Source organism: Melospiza georgiana, chromosome 1 (genome assembly GCF_028018845.1).
Source record: "Melospiza georgiana isolate bMelGeo1 chromosome 1, bMelGeo1.pri, whole genome shotgun sequence".
In the NCBI taxonomy this organism is placed as follows: Eukaryota; Metazoa; Chordata; class Aves; order Passeriformes; family Passerellidae; genus Melospiza; species Melospiza georgiana.
The window spans coordinates 96,518,684-96,543,891 of NC_080430.1; the positions used below are offsets into that span (position 1 = coordinate 96,518,684).

The 25,208-nt window shown below is 42.2% G+C and overlaps 1 protein-coding gene across 4 annotated transcripts; it reads left to right on the forward strand.

Moving 5' to 3' along the window:
• The first annotated feature begins 2,104 nt into the window (after positions 1-2,104).
• PTGR3 (prostaglandin reductase 3) lies at positions 2,105-24,581 on the forward strand. Of its 4 annotated transcripts, none has more exons than XR_009114366.1 (3): positions 3,179-3,268; positions 21,417-21,523; positions 23,031-24,581. XR_009114366.1 is itself a non-coding variant. In XM_058022434.1 (2 exons), exons 1-2 carry the CDS (start codon positions 2,967-2,969, stop codon positions 10,055-10,057), a joined length of 1,227 nt encoding a protein of 408 aa, XP_057878417.1. In that variant the 5' UTR covers positions 2,105-2,966; the 3' UTR covers positions 10,058-10,925. The 4 variants fall into 4 exon arrangements, 2 of the variants coding, with proteins under 2 accessions (XP_057878417.1, XP_057878426.1); XR_009114367.1 differs by lacking the exon at positions 3,179-3,268 and adding an exon at positions 15,320-16,640; XM_058022434.1 differs by lacking the exons at positions 21,417-21,523; positions 23,031-24,581 and adding an exon at positions 9,133-10,925 and having other exon boundaries at positions 2,105-3,268.
• Positions 24,582-25,208: the final 627 nt, after the last annotated feature.

Below are 25,208 nucleotides of genomic sequence, written 5' to 3' on the forward strand. Positions count from 1 at the left end.
TCTCTCTTTCTCTCTCTTTTAAGTTCCTTATAAGACAAAGCTCTTCAGTCCTCTCGGCAGCAGCAGCAGCAGCAGGGAAGATGCCAGTGGAGATGTGCAAAATAAATAAGATTTGATCAGTTCAATCTGTAGCCCAAATCCATTATCTTTTTTTCGTTCCTTTTTTTTTCTCTCCTCCTTTTTCTCTCTCCCCTTCTCCCCCTCCTTTCCTTAATCACTTCTTCGTCTTCTTCTCCTCCTTCGCGGTGGAGAGCCGAGCAAGCGGCGGCGATGAGACGGTAAATTCAGTCACTCCCCCCCTCTCAGGCTTTCTCCGAGATCAAAGAGTCTCAAAGCGCAACTTTCTCGCTCGCTCGCTGGCTTGTTTCAAGCTCGTGGATTTGTGTGTTGTTGTTGCTGTTGTTGTTGGGGGGTTTTTTGTTTGTTTGGTTTTTTATTGCGTTGGTAATAGTTTGTTCATTGTGCAAAAAACGAGGTCGATCCAGTCTCTCCTTCTCCTCCCAGCACTTAGTCTAAGAGCAAGGAAGCAAATCATAAAAAGGAGTAAAGCCTCCATACATACATATACACCGGATGGGAAATGTCAGTCACTCCTCCACCTTCCAAACAGTCACAGATCAAACAGTGTCACCACCGGAGAGGACTACTTTTCTCTCTTGCTCTCCCTTTTTTTTTCTCTTCCACAAATCGAAGATTCTTCTGCTACTAAATATAATGCAAACACATTTTTTATCATGGATTTTTTTTTGCTGATCTCGATCTGCAACAGAAGAAAAAAAAAAAAAACCCAAAAAACAAAAAACAACACACACACACAAAAAATTTGCCAAAACCAAGAAAAACCCCGGAGAGTGTGTGCAGAGAGGGATGGGGGGAGGAAGAAAAGACATTCACTGAGTGGGACAGATTAACGTGAACTGTCCCCCCCCCTAAACTCCTGGGAGAGAAAGAGATCCACTCTCCCTCTCTTCTCTTTTCACTGAAATATAACACACATTCGGATCCCAGGGCTCTCAGACAGTCTCAACTGATAGACAGACACATCGAGCTGCTTTTCCTGCTTCAGTTTGTTACTCCTCCTCCTCTTGCCCACGTCACCCTGACAATTACAAATAGGTCTCACACAAACCCATACCTGTCAATCTTTTTAATTGCTTTGTTTTCATTTTTTTCCCTTTCCCAGAGCTAAACAATATGACAAAAAAAAAGTCTTAATACAGCACGGCATAAAAGATTCCTCATGTGAGACACGCGTTGAGGGGGTTGTTATTATAATCCACTTGCTGAAGTGCTGCGCAAGACGCATGTGCTGATTTAACTTCAGCAAAGGTCTTCTTCCAGCAAACTTAAAAAGAGAAAGAAAAAAAAAAAAGAGGCAGGCAGGAGATGATACTTCGCCGTGGCACACGTCTACTCAGCATTGAATTAAAAATGATTTATGGGAGATTACAGTTCATCCTTACTTTAAAATACCAACAGATTGCAGAGCGAGAACTGCAGCATATGAAACATACTGCTAATACATTTTGCACAGTATGTGTCTGGGGATTTATATAATGTTAGCTGCGAGAACAGAAGGGTTCTTCCCTTTTTTTTTTTTTTTTTTTTTTTTTAAGTCAAGAAAGCAAATAAAAACTACCCAGCTGATTCCTAAAGGAAAGCACTTGGAACTGCAGTTTTGTTCTTTTTCGGGCAGAAGGGGATTTTCTTTCTTCTTATTACCGCACAATTAAGCATTGAGCTGTTTATACTGGTAGGATGGAGTTAATTCTGGGAACTACACGCGACATCAATGCAACATCTCTATTATATTGCCTTTCTCCACGCAGTTGTACCAAGTTGGGATTGGTGGCTCTGTCACAACACTGACTTCGGTCCCTTCACCCAGTTGATTCCCTGCGCAGGTTCCCTCATCCAAACGTAACCTACAGAGAGAGATGACTAATGTTTTTTTCTTCTTCTTCTTCTTTTTTTTTTTTTTTTTTTTTTTTTTTTTTTAAGAAGAAAGAAAGAAGCAAGGAGGGGAAGGGAGGGCGAGATTTTCTGGCAGTATCAGGGATCGGGGGAAACCCCTGCGACCCAAGCAAACTGACAGCAGCCTGTTACCCTTCCCCTCCCGGCAGGACGGCGACGGCGGGAAGAGCTTCGCCCGTTTAAATCCCCTCCCGCGGCAGGCGCGGAGCCGCCGCCGCCGTCTCGGGGTTGATTCGTAGCACCTTGCGAGGAAGTGAAACGTTTCGCACGGAAGGGGCGGAGCGTCCGCCCGCGGGCAGCGGCTCCTCGGCGGCGGCTAATAACAACATTAGGAGATTAGCTGCAACTTCTCCCCACTTCTCTAACCTTTCCTGGCCGATAATTTACCGTGCTTTCTTCCTACTGGTTTTTTTTTTTAATTCCCCTTTTTTTTTTCTTTTTCCTTTTTTTTTTTTTTTTTTGGTAGGGAGATACCCTCTTTTTGTAAACTAAAGAACGGGGTGGGGGGGCTAATCCGAGGCGTTTGTCTCTGTCCGTCTGTCTACCCTCCCCTCTCCCCCTCGCCTATTTTTAAACCCCTTAGTTAGAGGCAGGGTGCAAATTAAAAGCCACCACCACCACCATCTCCTTTAGGAGATACTCCGGCCCGCCGCACACCTGCCTGGCTGGCAAGGCAGAGCAGGCAGGCAGGGACTAGCGGGACGGACGGCCGCGGGAGCGGGCCGGCCTCGCCCCTCGGTAGTGCCCGCGGCGGCAGAAGACGAGCGGTTGCTGCAGGGGGACCATCTTGCCGCTGCTCCTCCGGCGGCGTCTCCGTGCGGCGGAGGGGCCGGCTGGGAGGGGAGGGAGAGCCCGCTGCTCTGGGGCTCTGTTTACGTACACACATAGCTGCGAGCGGGGAGTTTCTCCTGCCGGCGCGTCCTGCGAGCTGCCTGGAGAATCCCATTCGGAGCTCTGCCGAGCGGGCCGGGAGAGGAGAGCCGAGGCAGGGCATGAGTTTTAGCGCGAAAAGCGGCGCTTCGCTGAGCTCCCGGGCAGCGCGGTGGTGGTGGCGGCAGCAGCCGTCCTGCGCCGCCGCAGCTCCTGCCTGGTGCTTCGGCGGCAGCTGGTCGCGGCCCATCCTGGACATGTCCTACTCCCGTCAGTTTCTGGATTTCCAGGGCTCGTCCATCCCCAGCTCCATGAAGAAGCTGGTGGTGACGAAGCTGAGCCAAAACTTCAGGGAAGCGGTCACCCTGCAGCAGGACTCGCCCGTGCCACTCCCGGGAGACGGAGACCTCCTGGTCAGGAACAGGTGAGCCCCCGCCCGCCCCCCCGCGCCCCGGCCCCGCGCCCCCGCCGACTCCTGGCGCCTTGTGGCCTGCTCTCTCCTCACTTCGGAGACCGGCTCCAAAGTTGTACCAGCCGCCATCTGGCGACTGTTAATTTCATTTTATTGTTGTTGTTTTTAACGGCTGGTGCTACAGCTCTGTCACCCTTATCCACGTGTGTGGGGGTGACGCTTCCTCCTCCTGTGGCGGGGCTGTGTGTGTTTGTCTGTCTGTGCGCGCTGCTCCTGGCGTGCGCCTGCTCGAAGGAAGAGAGAACACCCCAGGGCCCCTGTGCCAAAGGGGGGGCGGGGGAGGGGGGAAGAGGCGAGTGTTATGCTCGGGCAGTGCCAAGGAGCAAGGAGGGAGTGAGACGGCGGAAGCGCTCGCAGGGCCCCTCCCTGGGGCCTGCCCGAGCTCGTTACACGCACGTCGTGCCCGGGGCATGAGTGTGTCCCCGGCGCACCCGCGCAGCGCCCCGGCTGCGCGGGCGGGCCTGGCCCGGCCGCTGTCTCTCGGCGCGGCCCCGCTGCCCCTCACGGCGCTCTCCGGCCTCGCCCCCGCGCAGCCGTGACTCACCGGGGAGGCCGCGGCCGGGCCCGCCGCCCGGGCAGCCCCGGCACCACCCCCAGCCCTGCGCGCCGAGCGGAGGGGGCAGGGCGGCCCGCGGCCTCCCTCGCAGGACGCGGGCCCGCTGTTGTTGGTGGCTTTTAGAGAGGAGCCGGGTCGGGCGAAGTGTGAGGAGGTGACATTTTGCTTAGCATAATGCACCGTAAATCCCACGTCCGGCGCGGTGACCAGCTCGCCGTGAAATGAAGACTCCGAGGGCCAAACGTGTCTACCCCCACAGCTGTCTCCATAAAACCTGTTTGTTCTCGGTGCCTCCTTCCTAGACGCCGTCCTTCCTTGCGTAAAACTAAGTCTATGGAAGTTCAGGGGTTTCTCTGCTCACGAGGGGAAGCCGAAACTCCGGGAACTTTGGAGCAGACTGCTTGGCTGGCACGGGAGAGAGCAGCGCTCTCAGGTTCTTGTCAAGCAAGGGAATCGTAGTAACAAATAGTTTGCCATGTTCGCGGTGGGAGTTTAAATGTATTAAGCAGCACTAAGTTGGCTTGAGAGCAATGCTGCGAGCTCTGCTAGGGCAGTGTGTGACTGTGTGCGTATGTGTGACATGTATGTATGACATGTATGTGTCCATATGCAACACACAAATACAGGGCAAAGAAGTGATAAGGAGAAAGAGCAGGAGTTCTTCCAGGAGCTGACGAGAAAGCTGATGTGGCGCTTTAATTCGATGCTGACATCTCCTACTGGGATTTCTGAGACCCAAATTCCCTCCAAACCTCGGAAGTGTAAGACACTGTGTTGCTGCATCCACTAATGACTGAAACAGTAATGGCGTGCAGCAGCCATCCGGCTGGAGTTAAATTCCTTTCTGTGGAAGAGGTCGAAAGACTTTGAGATACAAGTAGCAAGTACTCTACTTGGGTGATGCAAGGCTGAGCGACATCCTTGTTTCCCAACTCCCCTCCCTCCCAGACATGCACTTGGAGCCTTTCTCATCCAACTCCCCTGCCTGCCCTCCTGTAAATTTTTAAAATTTATTCCTTTTTTTTTTAACAGCTTTCAGTGTAACTCTTCCCATCTCCCTCTCCTCCCTCCTTTTGCTTGGTGGGCTCCTGGGTGCTCGTGGGACATGCACGCTCCATGGTAAAAGGGCTCGTACCACGCTAAAGGCAGGAGCTGGTCCACAGATTCAGGCAGGCAATTGCTGGGCTTTAACACGTCAGCCTGTCACACACATGTTCCTCTACTGGTACACATGCCTGTGTGGGGATGAAGGGGAGGAAGAGGTGAGTGATGAAGTCTAGATGTAGAGTTCATACATTTTGTATTACTTGTGGCATTTCTTCTGTCTTTACTGTTCCTTTCTGAAGAATATCATAGAAGACACAGAATTACATTACTGTAAAACATTCACTGTGTACAAGCTGCAGCACGAAGCAAGTTCTGAATGTTTTCCCCTCTCTCTGTCAGTCTGGGGAAGGACTATCCCATCCTGAAGGGATGAGTCCCTGACTATTTAGTTTTTTAAGAAAACAAACAACCAAGCTCAAATACAACTATACATTTTCTAATAGGTAGAAGCATACAATTAAAAACAAAACAATGAAATACGTGGGTTCCAAGAGGGCATTTTCAGATTGGTTCATTTTAGTCCCAGTCACGCCCATGAATAGTATTAATTGCTTTGAGCTTTTCATGCAAAACAATCGTCATTCACCACAATAAAATCTGGTTTGGGATTTATGGGAATAGGAAATTAAAATCTGTGTGTGGATAGATATTTTAAAATAAGATGCAGTTAGGGGAAGCTTTCTTCTGCTTTAGAGAGCTACGCCAGCAACTCTTATTTCTACTTTTTATACAGAAAAAAATAACCCATCTTTTACTCAAAAATATTTCAGAATTAGAAATTAATTTAAGCTATTTTTTTTTACTTTGACTCTGTGTAGTAGAGAAAGGGGAGGGGAAATGATGATAAATCCTTAGTGAAGCCATTTAAGTTTTGTATGTCTGTTTGTCCTGTTTTTCCGGGGGGGAAAAGAGGGGCGGGTGTGGAAGCAAGGGTGTTCCATTTCATTGCAGGAGAAAGGTTTGGTCCTTCTTAAAGTTGTTGGAGGATTTTCGAGATTTTATTGATGAAGTGACGCATTTCATTGCCAAAGTAACTGTAAGAATTTACTTTTGGGCTGGAAGATGGGAACAAAGTTTTTAGAAAAGGGAGTAAGAGGGGTTGAGAAAGTTTCTTTTTTTGAACCAGGAGACTAAAGGGATGGGTCCCAGTGGGAAAAGTGGAGGGCTATTCCTGCTGGGTGTTTGGTCTAAATAATGTTTTTCTTGCGTACTGCTGGTTTGGATGACTTTGTTTTGTCTGTGTTTAAGGCTGTGATGCTGGTTTTCGGTGTCTCACTCTTTGTTGTGGTACACAAAACAGCATTTCTTCCCCCCCGGCAGTGTCCTCCTGTTTTCTATAATAAACAGTACGAGGGGTTTCAACACTGTTTAGTATAAATAAAACGGGTGACTCAATGTGCATAATTATTTCGAGAAAAGCCAATCTCAGGCTTTTTTCACACCCTGCCTCAGGTTTGCATCTTGAAATGAAAGGGGCAAAGCTCAACTAGTAACTTCTAAATTAAAGCACAGATTTAAAGTAAGAAAGTGAATGAAGGCAACACAAAATATCTGGAAGGTGTCTTAAAACCCACTAGCACCCTAAGTAATTGTTTCTTCCATGCTCTCTACTTTCGTCGGTCTCGGAAGTTAGTAAACTGATCTTCAACTTGTAATTCGTACTTTTTCCTACTTTTAAAAGCAAAATAATCTGTGAAACTGCACGCACATCCTACCACCTCACTTCTGTCAGCTGGAATGACAAGGCAAATTAGACGCTATGTTTTAGTCCAGACGGTGCGTATGATCGTTTTAATGTGCAAGGAATCTAAGACTAAACAATCTTGTTTAAAAAAAAAAAAAAAGGGGGGGGGGGGGGAGGGGGAAGAAGCCCTTACAACGCGACCAGGAGTTTTGAGTTTGCACACAATAAAAAGGAGGTTTAAAAAAAAATAGGGGGGGAGGGCTAGACAGCAGGCTGCGCTGATTAATAGTGGTGAACCCAGAAGCCCAGGGAGCATCATTTCCCGTGGCACGGCCGCCCCGCAGAGACGGGGGGGAGCGGGTGTGCGAACACGCGTGTCTGTGTGTGTGTGTCTCTGTGTGTGTGTGTGCGCACGGGTGAGTGTGCGGGGGCAGCTGGCGGCCGGCCCCGCGGAGAGCCCGCATCCCCTGCCCGGCGCGGCGTCAGCGCCCGGGCAGCGCCGAGTTGCGCTCCCCGCAGCCGCACGCACAAGTTGCGCTGCGGCCGGGGCGGGGAAGGGTTCGCATCCTCTCCGGCTGCGGAACAAAAGCAGCGGTGCGTGTGCGGGAGCCCTGCTCGGCAGGCGCCCGGCCCCCCGCACGACTTGCCCTTCCCCGCACGCAAAGTTTTTGTCCTCGGAGCTTTTGGTTGTGCTACCTGCCTTTGTGCTCCGGCCGCCAGCGTGCAGCGCCGAGAAGGGGAAGGTCTTAAAACCAGGGGGGCTCGTTCTGCTGTCGCTGCCTGCCGTGTCGGGGTGCGCTGCCCCAGCCGCGGGCGCGGCTGCTCCGCGTCCTGCCCGGGCAGACGCGCGCCGGGAGCGGGAGCAGCGAGCTGAGCCCAGCGGGGAGCCCGGACCTCCTTTGGGCTTGGGGCCGGGGCACAGCGGGCTGGCCGGGCAGCCACCGAGAGCCCCGGCTGGGCGAAGCCGTGGGGCCGGTGAGGGGCGAGCGCCGCTCTCTCCGGGCTCCCACCCTCCGCTGCCCTCCCCAGAAGTTGGGGTGTGAGAGCGGGAGGAGGCTGGTGCAGCGCCGGCACGTCTCGCCTGGCGCCCGAGGGACACGGGAAGCTGCAACTCCGTTACCAATTTTTATACATCTTTTAGCACTCCTGTACGGGAGTCACCGCAGAGCGGGATAATAGAAGATTTTTTGTATCTGCGGACAAGACGTAGGCATTTTTTGTTGCGGCAGAGCGGCGAGTTAAAGGCAGGATTACGGAGAGCTACAGTCACTTTTGCCTATTTTATGCATGGATATGTTTACGCTTACGTGTCTTTTTATACATAACGTTGGTGAAAGTTTGAAGCTCCCCATGCTGTAAAGAATGAAGAATATCAAAAGGAGCAAAGCGGTTTTAGTTCTCCCCGCTCTGTGTGCAAGCAATTTAAAACTACACACATATACGAGCTGAGCTTGTTGATAACTGCAACAATGAAAAGTGCACTGTTTGCCTACTTCTGCAGCTTTTGCATGGTGTCAAGTACACCTTTTAGGCTGTCACATCCACACATAGTAACAGTCCTGGCATGTGCCGTTTCATATGTTTCTTTTTTACATTTTCCAGTTAGCAGAACCTTCCCCAGTCTCTTTTCTCTCGCCTGTGTACATAGTTACTTTAAAAAAAGGTCTTTGCATTTGAGCTAGATCATAACTTTGTCTTAGGAATTATCTCCTAGAGCTTAATCGAGTTATGAGTATATCTTTATCTTTCTCTAAAAAAAAAAAAAGCCATCCATTTTCACCTGTTAGAGGTCAGTAGGACTTGATATTCAGTTTTACAATTTTACTCCTTCTCTGCAAGGTTGTTTTGATGTGTTGCAAGTAATTTATATAAAGAAAAATATTTTAACATTGACATTAGCTACATCAAAAGGCAAATTTGCTGCAGTGACTCCATCAATTAAAAAGTACTTGCCTACAGTAACATGACCTTGCAAGTGACATCAATAGTTAATATGATCATTAGTCATTAACAGTATTATTATATTCAAAAATATAAATTTGTTGCCAGAATCCACATATTTACTGCTCTGCATGTTTCATTCTTCTGTGTTTTGAAATCTTGTATGAAGTGGTCAGTTAATTTTCACGCTTTAATCTTTTACAGATTTATTTTCAACTTCTTTAGCTTGGTCAAGTGGACCTAAGGAAAATATAAGGGATTTTGTTTTGTTTTGTTTTGGGGTTGGGTTTTACTTTTTACAGCTTCTTGTTGTTTCTTTTTTGTTTAGAAAAATTGTCTGTAATTCTAGAATAACAGAATGCAAACTATGGAAGTCTGATGAAAGTAATCTTTGGAGTCTGCTCGTTATTCAAATATACAGATAATTAGAACAAGTCTTGTACTTATCCCACAAATTTGATAAGGTTTCTCATACGATGAAAACTTGGTAAGGAGTAAATCTCTTAAAACATTTTTGTTTTCTTCTAGATTTGTCGGCATCAATGCATCTGATATAAACTACTCAGCTGGTCGATATGACGCCTCAGTTAAACCCCCCTTTGATATAGGCTTTGAAGGTGTCGGTGAAGTGGTAGCGTTAGGACTCAGTGCTAGTGCAGATTACTCGGTGGGTCAGGCTGTGGCCTACGTGAAAGCAGGTTCCTTTGCTGAGTACACAGTTGTGCCAGCCAGACAAGCAGTCCCTCTACCCTCAGTGAAACCCGAGTTCCTCACTTTAATGGTAAGTGGCGCAACTGCATACCTCAGTTTGAAAGAGCTGGGAGACCTGTCTGAAGGCCAGAAGGTTCTGGTGACAGCGGCAGCTGGAGGAACGGGCCAGTTCGCTGTGCAGCTTGCAAAGAAGGCAAAATGCCATGTAATTGGAACCTGCTCCAGTGATGAAAAGGGTGGCTTTCTGAAATCCATTGGCTGTGACCGTACCATCAACTATAAAACTGAAAATGTCGAATCTGTGCTTAGGAAGGACTACCCCGAAGGTGTGGATGTGGTGTATGAATCTGTTGGAGGAAAGATGTTTGACTTGGCTCTCAATGCCTTGGCTATCAAAGGGCGCCTGATAGTTATTGGGTTTATCGCTGGCTACCAAAACCCCACTGGCCTCCAGCCCGTTAAAGCAGAGTTATTGCCAGCAAAACTATTGAAGAAGTCTGCTAGCGTCCGGGGTTTCTTCTTGAACCATTACCTTTCTGACTACAAAATGGCTCTGCAGCATTTGCTCAAGATGTATGAAAGAGGAGACCTGGTTTGTGAGGTGGACTTTGGAGACATGTCTCCTGAGGGCAAGTTCACTGGCTTGGAATCTGTATTCCGTGCTGTAGATTACATGTACATGGGAAAAAACATTGGAAAAATTGTAGTTGAATTACCTCACTCTGTCAACAGTAAGCTGTAAAAACAGAACAATGATATAAATCAGAAGAGAGAAAATGGGCACTTTATGCCTCAGATTTACTAGAAACAATTTCTTTTTTTAAGCTTAGTAATGGATATTATATTAAAAAACAGCATTAAAGTGTTAATAAAAAGGGATGGGTTTGTTGGGTTTTTTTCGTTTGTTTGTTTTTATTTTCTTAAAAGTGTTTAAATCAGTGGCTGTAGCAGGGACATAATGGGCCTGTGTTTGATATTGTCACTTAGGTTAGCATGAGACAAGAACATTGTTCTTGACAGAATAAGTCTTGATGCAGAGGCAGATTTAGTCTGTCAGCCTGATTTGATAAGACTTCATCTGTAGTTCAGCTCAGAAAAAAAATCTTTCAGCAATTTTGATTCCCTGATTTAAAAATAAAATTGTTAGAACAAGAATAAGTAAAGAGTTGTATCTTTGGGTTGCTCTATTAATCTTTTGAAGTTTCTGGGAAAAAAAATACTCTTGATTTTCTGTCACAAACATGATAATCATAATTCAGTTGCATCATGGATCATAGTAATATTCCTTGACTGGTTACGCAGGGAAATTTATCCTCCAATTCTGACATGTCAGTAATATTAAGCAACTTGACTTTTTTTTTTTAATCCTGTCTTTCATAACTCTAAACAGCTGCGCAATTTTCTTTTAAATCTTTAACTACAAGTTGCAATGTAGTCTCATTTTGTTGCCTTTTCATTTTGTTGCCTTTTCATTTTCCACTGTTTATTGTCCAGTCTCCCCTTTGGTCAGCATTTAAAGATTATTGGAATGGGATTTTGAGCCATGTTCATGTGTGTTCATGCCCTGTATATTTTTTGAAGATTAAATAAAGTTTTTAAAGCTATTTAAATATTTGTGGTATTTATTAATAATTATATGTTTCTTGGTGACTAGCTCTTTTTCAGATATTCTGTTTTTTAGAGTTATTTGACTGATCATTCTTCAAATGGGAAGGGACTTCTACTTTTACCAAATACTGCTTCTGCAGAAGCCCTCTTACAAGCAGCAGGACCATTTTAGGTCTGTAGTCACAATACCTGGTACACGTACTGATGCTCAGCCATAGATTTTTCAGCAAATTCAGTTAAAGGGTTTTGTAAAGTTTCAAAAATTCTTCTTCACCTAGTGAATATTATTAATGGTACATACAGTGGGAATTCCAGCTAGAAGCATAATATTTTCCAGAACAATAAAATATTTGAAACTGCTTGTTCTACATATTTTTTTCCATAGCAAACTTTTAAGATCATAAAGGCCAATTTTGCCACATCTTTTGAAATTACATTCATTTGTATCCAGTTGAAGAGATGGAAATTTTCTAAGATCATATGCCTCATAATAAATATAATGATAGACTGATAATGGCTAGGGCTTGAAGGAAAAAATCCAGGGTAAACTTAATTTTAGGGCATTTTTCAGGACTGGCTGTACACACCATTTTTGATTGTAACACAGGAAAACATAGATTTTATTCATTAATGCAGACAGAAAAATATTATTAATTTTGATTTAGTGCGCTCTTAATGTAAATTTTTAGTACATATGTCATTAGCATCATAAAGAATTGTGCACAATGGAGAATTGTCTCTCTCTTGGGCCATGCCTGACTACTAGTGAACTAGTAGTAAACTAAGGTTTAGTCTCACTTTGGTGATTTTGGGTAAAGGTGGAATGGATTGAGCCTTTGTGACCATTTTTCTCTCTTACTCAAGGTGAGCATCAAACCACCATCATTTTTGTTTTAAGTAAGATCTGCTATTAAAAACATATTTCCTCTTTCATCTCTGATAATAAAAATATTGTGCTGTGTTTGAGTTTTGCATTATTAGGAAGGTATATTGGCCTTCCAGCTGAATGCTAGAAGGATACCAACACTCAAGTACCATACAGAGCATTCAAAGTTCTCAGCATTTTATTCCTAGGCATATGTGTTGTCTTTCCTTGCTCAGGGATAAAGTGAAGTCCTTGGTCATTAAATGCATCTTAAAAAAACAAGGTTGGGATGTACTGTGGCAAAATAAGAAAAAAAAACCAAACAAACAAAAAGCCAATTGGTTACATCTGTGATATGTACAGAAGAGTTGCATGAGTAACAATTTTTTCAAATCAAATTCCTGCAGTCAAAGGCCAAAGCCATCCAAGTGGCCTAACTTTCAGATGTGTTGATCACTGTCAGTTCAATAGATTTGGTGTTTCTGAGGCAGTGAATTCCATATGTTTTTGTCATAGAAAATTCCTCCTGTAACTGGATTCTGTTTGGACATACATTCTACTTTCTTTTTAATATGTTACTTCATATATAACATTGCATAATGCAACTGCCCCAGGCTTCTTCACTGATCAAAATAGGAGAGGAGAGGACCTTTGGAGGGTTCACACATATATATATTCAGATATGACATGTTGTTCATTTTAATTTTGGCTTTAGATTGTTGTTTAGCACTTCCATACTGATCACAGCATTAATAAAAGGATTACATTTGTTGTATGCATAACTTGGATAGCCAGTGTACAAATTTCGTAGCTCTTCTGGTGTTTAGGTTAGGCTATGGTCATTGGGCTTGTCTTTTTCATCAAGTGTTTATGTTAAGCTGAAGGGGTAGCTCAGGGTCAACATGATAACTCTTCCATGAATGAATATGGAATGAAGAAGTAATTTTTGTTTTTAAAGACACAACTTCTATACTTCAAATTGCTGTAAGAGAGCATTATCAATGCAGAGAGGGTGAAGAGTATTTCTTAACATGCAGATAAGGCCTTTTTGATGAGTTTTGTAATAGATTTTGTCTTGCAGCAGGGAGAAAAAAACCCAACTTCTCTTTATTTAAAAGTACATTCTGCAAACTTAAAGTTGTGGGAGCATGGCTGCCTTTGAATAAGTAAGCTATGATGGATTTAAATAATGTTTAAATATTAGATGCCTCGGAAAATGTATATGGCATGCACACACTGAGAGGTTTAAATGATGATAGGACATTGAACATACAAGGAAAAGAAATACTGTAGAGTCACAGCAAGGGATTAATAACAATACACTTAATATGCTTGCAAAAAAGGTGTATTAAAAGCTGTGTGCACAGTGGGGACTTAAATGATTAAAAATAATAATACATTTGCCTTGGAAGTACTAAGTATACTATATGTAGAGAGCAGGGATTTAAATAATAATACTATTAATAATAGCAGCTCATTGAGATGTGGTTGCTAGCACTACATCCTAATTTTACCTTTCTAAATGAATTTGCTACAGAGGAATCTGGCATTGTTTGCTGAGGCTAATAACCGAATTTCCCTTCCCTACACACATATGCTTCCATGGAAAAACAACAAAGAACTAGATGAAGAGCTGGCTTTTTTCCTGAGTCTGTCACATGTGTGCATACGCACGCGCACACGGACACACACGTACTCACTCGCTCTCTCCTGGCTTGCAACCCTCAGCACATTTTACAGATATGCTTCCTACTTAATTGCTATGCTGGATTCTCCTAATACCTTTTTTAATCCAGTTGGGTTTCTACCAAGCAGTAGTTTGCTGTATGTTTGTATGTGTGCAAATATGTGCAATGTATATGCACATAAAGTGTATATTTAGTAAGTGGATATGAATAACTGCTGTGTCATGTAAATACAGATAATTGCAATCTTTCAAGGAAAAGTTTGCAGTAGTGTTTGCAGATATTATATATATTCCTACTTCTGTCTGAGGAGTAAAGAAATTTCTCTGCTGAATAGCTGTTAGTATCTATTTTACAAGATTTACTCATTTTCAGGTACCTAATGTAGCTGCTAGCATGCATGCACGACAATACAATTTATATGGTAAATGGAACCAAATAATGGCTTCACTGAATGTTATGGCTGCACTGAAGGGAAATGTCACGGTAAATAGCTGCCAAATTATGGATCATGCCGAAGTGTCACAACTGCACTAAAGACAAATAGCACTAGAGGCTATTGCCACTGTGACGCTTTTGAGTTATGAAGAAGAGGAGCAGCCTGATGTGAGCCTCTTTGTGTCCTCATTATAGCAAAGGGTTACTGGTGCAGTGTACAAGAAAACCTAGTCCTACGTGGTGGCTAGTTATTAATCTGTTCTTTTCGAATCTAACAGCTATAGCAAACCAGAAAATCTTTTCCTTGCTTTATGAATACATATAAACACATACAAACAAAGAAAAACCTCCAGGTTTTATGAATGTAAATGTGTACGGGAAATGACTAGTAATGGAAAAATGTTGTAATAAAATAATCTAATCAAAGAATATTATTAAATTTAATATCATATGTGTCTGAAAGCTTTAGTTGCTTCTTATGCAGATAGATGTGTGAAATATAAGCAATAATGCACTTTCTCTCTTTGTAAAGACTTGAGTAGTAAGGACATTACCAACTAAATTGCTTCTTCTAAACTGAAGTGTGTCCCGGTTTCTTTCATTTTAATGGGAGGGTAATAAAGATGAAAGACTAACATTTTAACTGATGGATCCCTTAAGCTACAGAATAGAAATTTATTATGTTTTGAGGGAATATGCTAAATGCTGAAATGTGGAAAGAAGCAGGGAAATCCCAGGTAAAATAAAAGCAATGTAACCTCTTTTTTCATTGTTATTATTATGACATACTTTTATGAATGGAAAACTACATACTGCTCTTAAGCTGAGAAACAACACTGATCTTTCTTTTCAGAAAAAAAAAGGGGGGAGTTACTTGGAAAAAAAAATTTGGAAATAGAGGAACATCGCTCAGCAAGTGGTCGCTTCTCTCTACGATCACTTTTCAAATGCTGCCGGCAGTGTTCAGGGAAGTGAGTTTGATGCTCTGCACACTATTGTACACACCACAAACGTACCATCCATAACACAGCACAATTGTCAGTTGCTGTTTTACAGAGGGGCCAGGGCTGAACAATCATGGTGGATAAATTACTTTTCTATTCTACAGCAAGTGGCTTTCCTACCATGTGAAGCTTAAGGTCATTGGCAGGGCAGCGAGGGGGAAGCTTATATATTAGTTAAAACTAATGCACTAATAGTGTTCAGATAGAGGAACTAAACCAATTAATTAAAGCTAGGTTTGTTCTTCAAGAAGGGGGGATGACTGGGGCAGTTATTGTACCAAGAGACACGCATGTATATGTATATGTATATGTATGTGTATGTATTTTGTATATGTATGTATATGTATATGTATATGTATATGTATATGTATATGTATGTGTATGTATTTTTGCCTTCTTACTACACCACTTCTTGCTACAATATTCCTGTAGATAACTTGGGTTTTTTTCTTTTGTTCTTTAATATCTGCATTAAAACCTTCGTAATTCATGACTGAAGAAATTCAGATTTCAGAAATAAGAAAATATTCTCAAAAAATTTTAAAACTTTAGTAATAGAATCTGCTTACAATCTATGCAGTGTAGTCTAAGGGGGGAGGGGAAGAAAAACCTGTCAAAAATTAGGTAGAAGATCCTTGAATGGCAATTAGCGTGCCCAGAATTTATTTTATGTGCAACGCAGTTGCAAGTAGCTGCTTCTTATTAAATGAAAATCCTGTATTATGTACTTCAGGAACATTCCGACTAATGAGTATGTAATGTCCTTAGTGTAACACAGAACTTCTTTTTGTGTTCACAACCACAAAATGCTGGAAACTTGACAAATGATATCATTTAAGACAGATGCCTGCCTTAGGGACCTGTTTTTTGGCTTCCTGTTTCTGGTTTTTATTTCAATAACATTTGTAATTGCCACAGGATCTGTACCTGCGTAGTGTTTTAACTCCTTCACATATGCCCCAATGCATTAACTCCTTGGGTAGGTACCCAGGAATATGTTTTTTTTCTTTTTCCTTTTTCCTCCCCAGCTGGTGTGTTCTTCCTGCCTCTCACAGGCGCAGCTACACACATAAATTAAAGCTGGATCTTATTAGACCAGATGAAATGGTAACCTCAAAGGGGGTAAACACTTACTGCACTTGCTGTGTTTTACTAGTGCAGAAGTACATCTAGACCAGGCCCAAGGCAAAACTTGAGAAACTGTGAGGTACAGCCTGCTGGTTCCAGGCGCACAATGTCTTGATCTCAGTTATACTTTTCAATGTATATTTCCCCATTAAACTCACATTCTTTACTTAGGTTATAGGGCAGGAGAGTTTTTGATGTCACTTCAGTTGATGCTGTGTATAAGGGGCATTTTGGCAGTGCTGGTTCAACACAAGTTGTGCCTCCAGCAGAGCCTGCTTCATGTAAAGCCCTTATCACAGGACAAGAGCAGTTTTTAGCTCCCCAGGCACTCAGCATGGATCCTGGCAGACTGCAAGAAACCTTCCCACAATCCATAACAGCCCAGAGGTTTTGGTGGTGCTTGATAGCATGTTCTTTCTCTCTTTTTTTGTAGGTCTTGCAAAAAAAAAAAAAAAATTAAAAATGGGCTGTGTGCAAGAAGCTTGCATGAGTCTTTGTAGGAGAATATTCACGGAGCCATTTCACTGAATACTGCAAGGTCCAGTAATAACAAAACAGCCTTGGAAAGAGCATGAGCTCTTGGCACCTATTCTGCAGGTGAGACTTTTCTACTTGTCATAAGCAGTTGCCTCTCTGGGACTTAAAGCCTTTTCTGATGTCATTTTGACACAAAAACTCTGCATTCAAGCCTTCTGTCATAGGACATGCAGACTTATTGCACCTGTACTCTTAAGACAAGTTTATCCTACAAAGTGCTAAACAACTGTATCTTTCTTCAGAACTGGAGCTGATGACTCTGAAATCCTCAAGAAATGTCTCTGTTTACTGCAAGACCAGACAGCACATCATAAAAACCTACCCTCCAGGCTTTCTGTAAGAGAAGGAGGGGGAAGTCTTTATCTTGTGTCACAAGAGGGAGGTCAAAAGGACCAAGTAAGTGCCAGACCAAGTCACTTCTGCTGTTCTAGGGTTCATTTGCAGAGAAAGTAGGCAGGCACACAAATCTCATTATGCGTTACGAGGATCTGTGCAAAGGCTTCTTGTGCACTGTCTTAAAACCATACCCCTAAGGGACTCATTCACAAAGGGATAGAAGGAAAGGAAATTTGTATATTTTCTGGAAGCAGTAAGACATGACATGCAGCACGGTTCTGGCTGATTACAGCATGCCTCAGGTGAGCTGGGAGGCATGAGGCTGCCAGCCAAGTGATTTCAACCACCCAAGAAAGAGAACTCCACAGAAATGCATTGTGTGCCATGTCTGATTGCTGCAAAGAAAAACACTCCAACTTCATTCACATTGGCATGGCATTATTGGCATGACTGTTCCTGGCAGCCTATTGGGAAGTTTTATTTGCATCCAGAGTTTTGAAGGCCATTTCATAACATTAAACAAGAATAATGCTGAAAATGCCTAGCTTATTTGCCCCTTGACAGCAGTGTGTAATCCCTCATTGAAGCCCTAATGAGGGGTTCTCCTTGGGTTGTGTTACTTCCAAAATAACCCCTGCATACAAGCAACATAAGGTACGCATAGGGTGTGGCAAGAGTAGCCAGGTGAAAGTGGATTAAATACATTATTTTTCCTGTATCCTCAGTAATCAAGGTGCAAAGTCAGTTACTGGATCATTTGACTTCTTACTGAGCTGCGAAACCTCAACCTGCTATCACAAGTGCCTACAAATAAGAGAGATATTGAGTCAATTTCCTCTCCTGGGAATGTAAATGAGGAGCAAGAATAACGCTCTTGAAACAGTGTAAAAACAGTCTCTGAGGAGAACCTGCCTCTTATTTCTGTGTGTGTGTGTGTTCATGCTGCTGGAACAAACAGTTTTAATGCACAGACCTGCCTAACCTCAAGCTGTAGTGAAATTTCCCAGGGCCTCCAGATAACTCCCAAAGTCTTGAGAAATTCAGTTCAGTCAATGCAGAAATTCAGTGTTTTCAGTCGATGCTGTAAGAGCTGTGGTGGCAATGGCAGCAGCTTTGCAAGCTCTGAGCTCTCAGATGATGGGCCGTGGCAAAGCAAAGCTTGCTCTGGAGAAAGTGCTAAAAAGACAACCCTCCAGTTCCCGGGTGTTCTCTAAATGAATTGGACTGTGAAGGACAGATTATTGTCCATTCTAGTTCAAAAAACCAGCTTTTCCCCTCACTCCTGTAAGCTGCAGTCTTGACTTACTTGATAGCTCCGTTTTCCATCCCTTCTCCCTCTTTCTCTCTGCTTCCCTCCCTACTCCCAACAAAAAATAAAGGGTGCAAAAAATAGAGAGGGAGGCTGCTGGAAGTTTCAGGTTTTTCTCTCCCTTTTCAGCAGGGGTAGGTCAAATTGTCTTGTAATATATGTAAACCTAAGAAAGCACAGAGCTTTCCCTATATGCTCTGCAACAAAATTTAAGTGAATTTATGGCAAATATATACATTTTACATTTTCCACAGAAACAGACAATTTTTCTTTACAACATGTGAGATCTTTTCTAGCTACACAAGAAAAAAAAAAAACAAAACGACCCACCAAGGTGCTTTTCCACCTGTGTGATTTAATTTTCAGTGTCTCTTATTCTGTTAATGTGATGAAGCAACTTCTTTGGCATTTCTTCCTTTCTTATTTGTGAAAGCTGCGATGTTCGGCAGTCACAAAATGCACATCATGGTGCAAAAAGGAAAGGGCCAAACATTCGTCCTTTTCCACAAACTTGAAATTGTAGCAATACAAAACATTTCAGCATTGGGACACATGGTATGAAGTAGAACCCTGTAAGATGAGTAGTGTGCTGTGGATAAAAGATGCTGTAGAGATGAGGGTAGTATCTAGCAGGGGCAAAAAAAGGATGTTGATAGTGGTGAGTGCAGGAAAGCCAAAGTCTGTGCTTCACCTGAGATGAGTTCAGGCTTTTTCCCCACCATGTAAATCAGATACAGTCCTAAATCTAATAGAAGTGCTTCACAAATATACTGCAGTGAGCACTAATGCCAGTGTCCTTGCTTTCTAGATTATTTTCTTCCATCTTCCTGGCATTATGTCACATTTTCCACTAATTACAGACAATGTAAGGTGGGAAGGTGAAAGCAATTATTTCTTTGCTTCCAGAAATAGTCAGAACTTTACCAGTCATATATAAATGGCAGCAGTACTTTTTAATATTTTCAGTAAACAAAATATTGATAGTGCCTTCAAGTTGCCTGGAGGGGAATGGTCACTCACGCTTAGATTTCTTTGGCGCTTCTTGTCATAATTTTGCCAGAGTACAACTGACACCCAAGCTTATCCAAATGATGGAAAAGTTTCTTGGTCCTTGAAAACCAGCTGTACTGTACCAGAGAGAACACAGAGAATGGTGCTGTTCCAGTGCTTTCCTATCTGCCACACTGTAAGTGGAAAGGTTGAACACCCCCCAGTCCTGACACTTGTACATCAGGCAATATGAACCAAGCTCTGAAGACAAGCACATTTGCTCTAAGAGCCTGTACCACTCCAAGATACTGTTTCAGAGTCTTGTGGGTGACTCAATCTCTTTGTTCAATGCTGTATTTAAAAAAACCACCAACCCTAACAGTCCTATTCTTTGTCCCAGGGTTGCCCTAGTTCTGTGCCTGGCAGGCTGGCTTTGCTCTGAAGTGCACCAGCTCTCCATACCTTGTATATTTTAATGCCGACACTGATCTTCAATCAGCCTTGCTCTGGCCTTCCAGTGAAAATATGCCAAAATGTCATAGGTTTCCAAATGAAATGCAAATACTGAACTTTCTGAAATTTACTGATAGTATTTTACTCCTTTACTGCATCTGAGCTGTACCAACGAGGCACATCGGAAACAAGGGTTTAAGATTCCTGACAGCAAAGGTCTTTGCACTTGCCACTCCACAGGTGTCTCAGCTGGATGGTCTGTGGCACCTTGATGATCTTAAAGGTCTTTTCTATCCTAAATGATTCTACAATTCTACCTCCCATTAAGACTATGAGTCCTCTGCTTGCTTGCTCACTCAGCACAATGAAAAAAAGCAATGAAATACTCGAAGTCAGGTCAGACTACCTTTTGTCATGTGTAACTGTTATTACACAGATGTCACAGCAGCAGGTGCAAAATAAATACCTGGGTAATGGAAACCATTTGCTTTGCCTTTAGCCACAGGCATCAGGTCTGATTTACTCGTGGCTGGCAGCTAAGAGAGCAAGGGAGAGCCAAGTCCCTATAGCCAGGCTCACTCTTACTTGCTCAGAGATGGGAAAAGATGGCCACAGTATAAGCTGCTCCAGAGGAGATCATCCTATTTTTCACCCAGGCCCTCTTCCTCATGTTCCCCTACCGTTCTGCCAGAGCAGGGAGATTTAGCTGAGCCTTGAATCTACACTTACACACTGCCCTTTCATCATTTGGACCTCGGTGGATGTACACAATCTGGAGCAGTCTTTGCTCAAGGCAAACAAAGTAAAGGAGGAGAGTGACATTTCAGTCTTTCATTGCAGAGTCATTCAGGTCACTCACTGAAATTATAGACACCAGCTCCAGCAATGTTAACAGCCAACTTTAGATTATTAACCATCCTTTTGATAGCAGTACATTTATGGTGCCAGTGCACAGAGAATTCCTCCAAATTACAGGGTGTCCTAACACAGCCGGTCAAACCACATGGACCTCTAGATGCAGTAAGCAGTGTAATTAAACCTGTTTTCTCATTTGTACTTTCCTAGCAGCACTCATAATGCACTCCACTACTGGATGCTGCTCTTTGCATCAGGCTATGAAAAAAGATAAGAGTGAAGGGTGCCTTAACAATAGCTCATTGAGAATACATCAACCATTTTCTTTTATTGCATTATTTATGTTTTGGGTGATAATACACTGTTTCCAGGGCAAAGTGCACTCAAGAAGCATATTGGCCTGTAGGTGGTTTCATTTGATTAGGTTTAGAAGGGGGAAAGCTACAGCAATTTCTTTTACCTGCTGTTATCCTGAAAGACCTGAGCTTTTTCTTACTCTCATCAGGCCATATATTGTCAATACATTTGAGATACACCAAACTTCATTAGCCCTTTCAGATGCTTCTGGGAAAGGCAGTGACTGTTTTTTTATCCCCTAAGGCTCTAGAAATTCTTCACTGCAACAATCACTGGCATGCCTGGTAGGATCCATTTTTTAATATAATGACCTTCTGCATACAAGCAAACAAACATGAAGCGGACCTAAACATTTAGATCATAAAACTGATTTCGCACAAAGGAGTCCATGTTAAAAAAACCCTCGACCAATAATAATAATAATACAGATAGTGGTCATGAAAATGTATTTTCATTTCTTTAACTGTATTTTATACTTAGTCAAACACTCTGTTAATTACAGTCTTATCTCATATTTTTTCTTTATTCTCTTACAGAGCCATTTTCACTGTCTAATGCTGCTCTGCTGTACATTTTGGTACATAGGTAAAGATCCAAGAAAAAATTTTGGCCCTGGCCATGGAATATTTACTCAATCTGAAATGTAAGTAAAAGAAATTAAACTGATAACCAGAAACTGTAAAAGCTGGGAATTCCTTACTTATTATAATGCAGCTTCAGTATCTTTGACTCTTTCTGTTGCCTTTCTGCCATTAACAATATTAATGATTATTAAAAAAAAACAAACCCCAACAACAAAACAAAACTAAATAAAACAACAACAAAAAAAAAAAAAAAAAACCAAACCAAAGCAAAACAAAAAAACCCCACCCAAATCTGGTAGTTGCAGAAGGGATAGAAACCATCAGATATTCCAACGAGAACATGAGAGAATTTAGGTTGAAAATGGAGGCTATGGCATAGAGTGTATGCCAGGTCTGCTCCTTGTTATGGAGAGGGACTCTAACAGAGTTCACAGGGGGTGAATGGATCCCCATTCATGCCTGTGTGTAAGAATTAATTAAGAAACCAGACAAGCAACTAGAAAGAACTGTTCCTCATACTCTTTTAAGCCCTGAAAGTGTCCACTAAATATTCTTACTGTGAAGAAGAATGGCATCTTAATACTAACTGAGAAGGCACTGTTTAAGTTATTAATATAAAATACAAATACCTCCAGTGTCTGAAAGAGTTTTGTAGCTAAAAAAACCCTAAACCACAAAACCAAAAAAACATGGGCAAAAAATTTCTGATTTTCAAAGTAATAGAATTAGTTTGACTGTGTATACTATTCACTACCTTTCTGAGTTACAGATCACTGAGATCTCCATTCAGAAATGCAATGTACTGGTATTCATCTTGTTGATGATATATACTCAGAGGGCTATTTCTCTAATTGATGGCTTCATCATTCAATTCAAGATGCATAAGGATAGCTATTGTTATCTAACACTATCATATGTTCCTATTGTTCCACACTTCTCTCCTTGTCAATAGCATCCAAGATATCCTATCTAAATCTTCAAGATAGCAAAAGAAAGGTGCATTATTTGTTGACTCCACACATCGCATTATTAAGCATTTGTGAACAACCTGCACATCTCCCCAGTGACATCTTTAAGTATTCAATTAAAATTGGACGAGAGAGTACACCAATACAAATAAATACTCAGTTATATGAAGGCTTTGCATTGAATTCTTAAATTATTCTAATACAGGTGCTTGCTAGCAGGCACTCAGTTGAAATCAGGACAGTGATGCAAGTGTGAGAATGAATGGTGTATGAAAGGGAGAAAGGCAGACTGCTTTATGGTGGAGTCATGGCAGAGGTTTGACAGGAAATGCTTCTCCCAATACAGCTAAGCAGGGAAGGAGAACCCTATTATATGGATGAGCGGGACCAGCAGTGGCATCTTGTCATTCTAACTTATATAAGCAAGCAAGCTTAATTGCTCCTTGTCTTTTCAAGATGACTTTCCAACAACAATCTCATTATCACACACATATGTTTATTGCACATATTTGAGTCCCTTCATGCAGACCTGAGTGCAGTGAGGAGAGTGGCAATATTACCTTATCCAGTAACATTGTTTTCCCTTTTTTCCTTTTAGACCTGCCTTCTCCTTCTGCAACTAACAGGCTGACCAGAGGCAGTGGAATGTACACCAGAAAAGAATAGAACCAGAGGGAAAGCAAGCTGTCAAGAGAATAGTGTGCTGAAGAGGAAAAATGTAAAACATGACTTCTATTTACCATGATTAATATTTAAAATTAACATGTTTGTCATGGAATATATTAATATGTATGTTTTCCCATTATGTAGATATTTTCTTATATTACTTATTAGAAAGGGATACAATCACAATGATGGGGCAAGAATGCCACTTAAAAATTAGGTGATGCCCAGTCAACATAATATAACCACTACAGTGTCATTTCTGATTTAGATGTGGTGATATCAGTATAATTGCCGCTGGGAAGAAATTAAAATGGCTGTTAATGATAAATAAAATGACAAGAAGGAGGATCCTCCTTCACATATAATTCCAAGCAAAATATAGCTGCTGAATTTCTTTGAGCACTTGGTGCTGTTCATTGATAAAGAGGAAACAAGCAGGTTTTGTGCAGCTGCCTGGACAAAAGAGCTGCCCTGTCCTTTCCCAAGCCCAAATGTAGACACCATAGGTCTAAAAAGATTTCACCCCCTATTTCCACTCAGGGGAGGTGTAATAGTGAAGCTCACATGAAGTGACTATTAACACTATTCCAGCAGAAAGCACCGTACATAACAAAGAGAAAGTTAAGCAAAATGAGGATAGAGGCAGGGAGACAACAATGCATGTGGATACTTTACAAAACCTCCAAATATTCCTGCCTTGTCTCTGTCACCATAGGCAGCCTTAGCTCACGGATCAAAAGACCTTCATACATTTGTTTTATATCATAAATGTGTCAAGAATGAGCTACACAAAGCATCATTCACCCACTGCACATGGCTTGTTAGCCTAGTCGAGAGCATCTTTCAACTCATTCACACATTAAAAGCCAGGAAACCAACATTTGATTACTAGTTCTAGCATTAAGATCAAAGACCATATCTTCCCATCTGTGAAAAGCAGGAGCCAAATTGCTTTCTCCTCTTTCTGCATTTACAGAAGTATTGAAGAGTCAAAACACAAAATCAACGTTGTACTCCACATCCCATGAATAACACAGTTCCAGCCTATAAAAACACAAGGCAGCCACTATAACTTACAGACATTTTCTTGGAAAGAAGTATAAGCAAATTTGTAGTCACATCTTCACAGTACTCCCAGTCTGCAGTTATCCAAAGCTCAGAGTGGCTTGATCCACAGGTGTTATCCTAGTGTATAAAATTGCAACACCTCTTAAGAGGGAAAATACCTGCCATTATACTCTTCTATACTCGTATACCTGCCATTTACTCTTCTCTTGATATCTTCAAAATCAGATGGTGGTGTTCAGCTTAGATTAAATGAAAGCACTAACTTAAAATCATAAAAACTAAACTGAAACAAGTGGGGTAAGTCAATGTTATTCCATTGTCGCAGTTAGGCTTTTACTTACCTGTTGGTCAAAGAAGCTTGAAAATATAAATAAATAAAAATCAGCCTTAACCTGGAGAATAATATGTCCACTTTCAGGTGAAACTTATTTGTTGATTCAGTTCTAGAGAATGGAAATTCTTCTTCAGGGGATTTACTCTTAGGCCCATAGCAGGGCAGTGAGAGAAGAGAGGGTAAAATAATGAATAATGTGTAACATGCTTTCTAAAATATGGCAAATTAACACAGAAAAGACTCTAGTGAAACAGCTGAACCACTGACCTAGCATTTTGAGATATACAAGATTTTTTTTTTTTTGGTGGTGGTCTGTTTTACTACACAGCATGTGAAAGGAGTGCAGAGCTTAGCCAGCCCCCAGCTAATTGCTTTGGCTCTTTTGCATGAAGATCATTTGCTGACAAATTGTTACAGACACATTTAGGCACAAGTTTTTATAGGATGCCTGGTGCTCTTTATAATGCAATTAGCGTTATTTAGTATACATGTTTTCTTATGCATTGTTGTTCTTTCACTGGCAAACAATAACAATGAAATCTGCACCCTTCAAGATGCTGAATCTTTCCTCATGTTTCCTGGATTTGAGCTCTCTTTTGGGAGCATAGAGTCATCAACGAAAAAATTCTACCTTTAGTAGAGGTTGTTTTATTTAACGTCTATTTGGGAAAGTTAGAAGAAAATGTGGACTGAGATTGCTCTTATTCT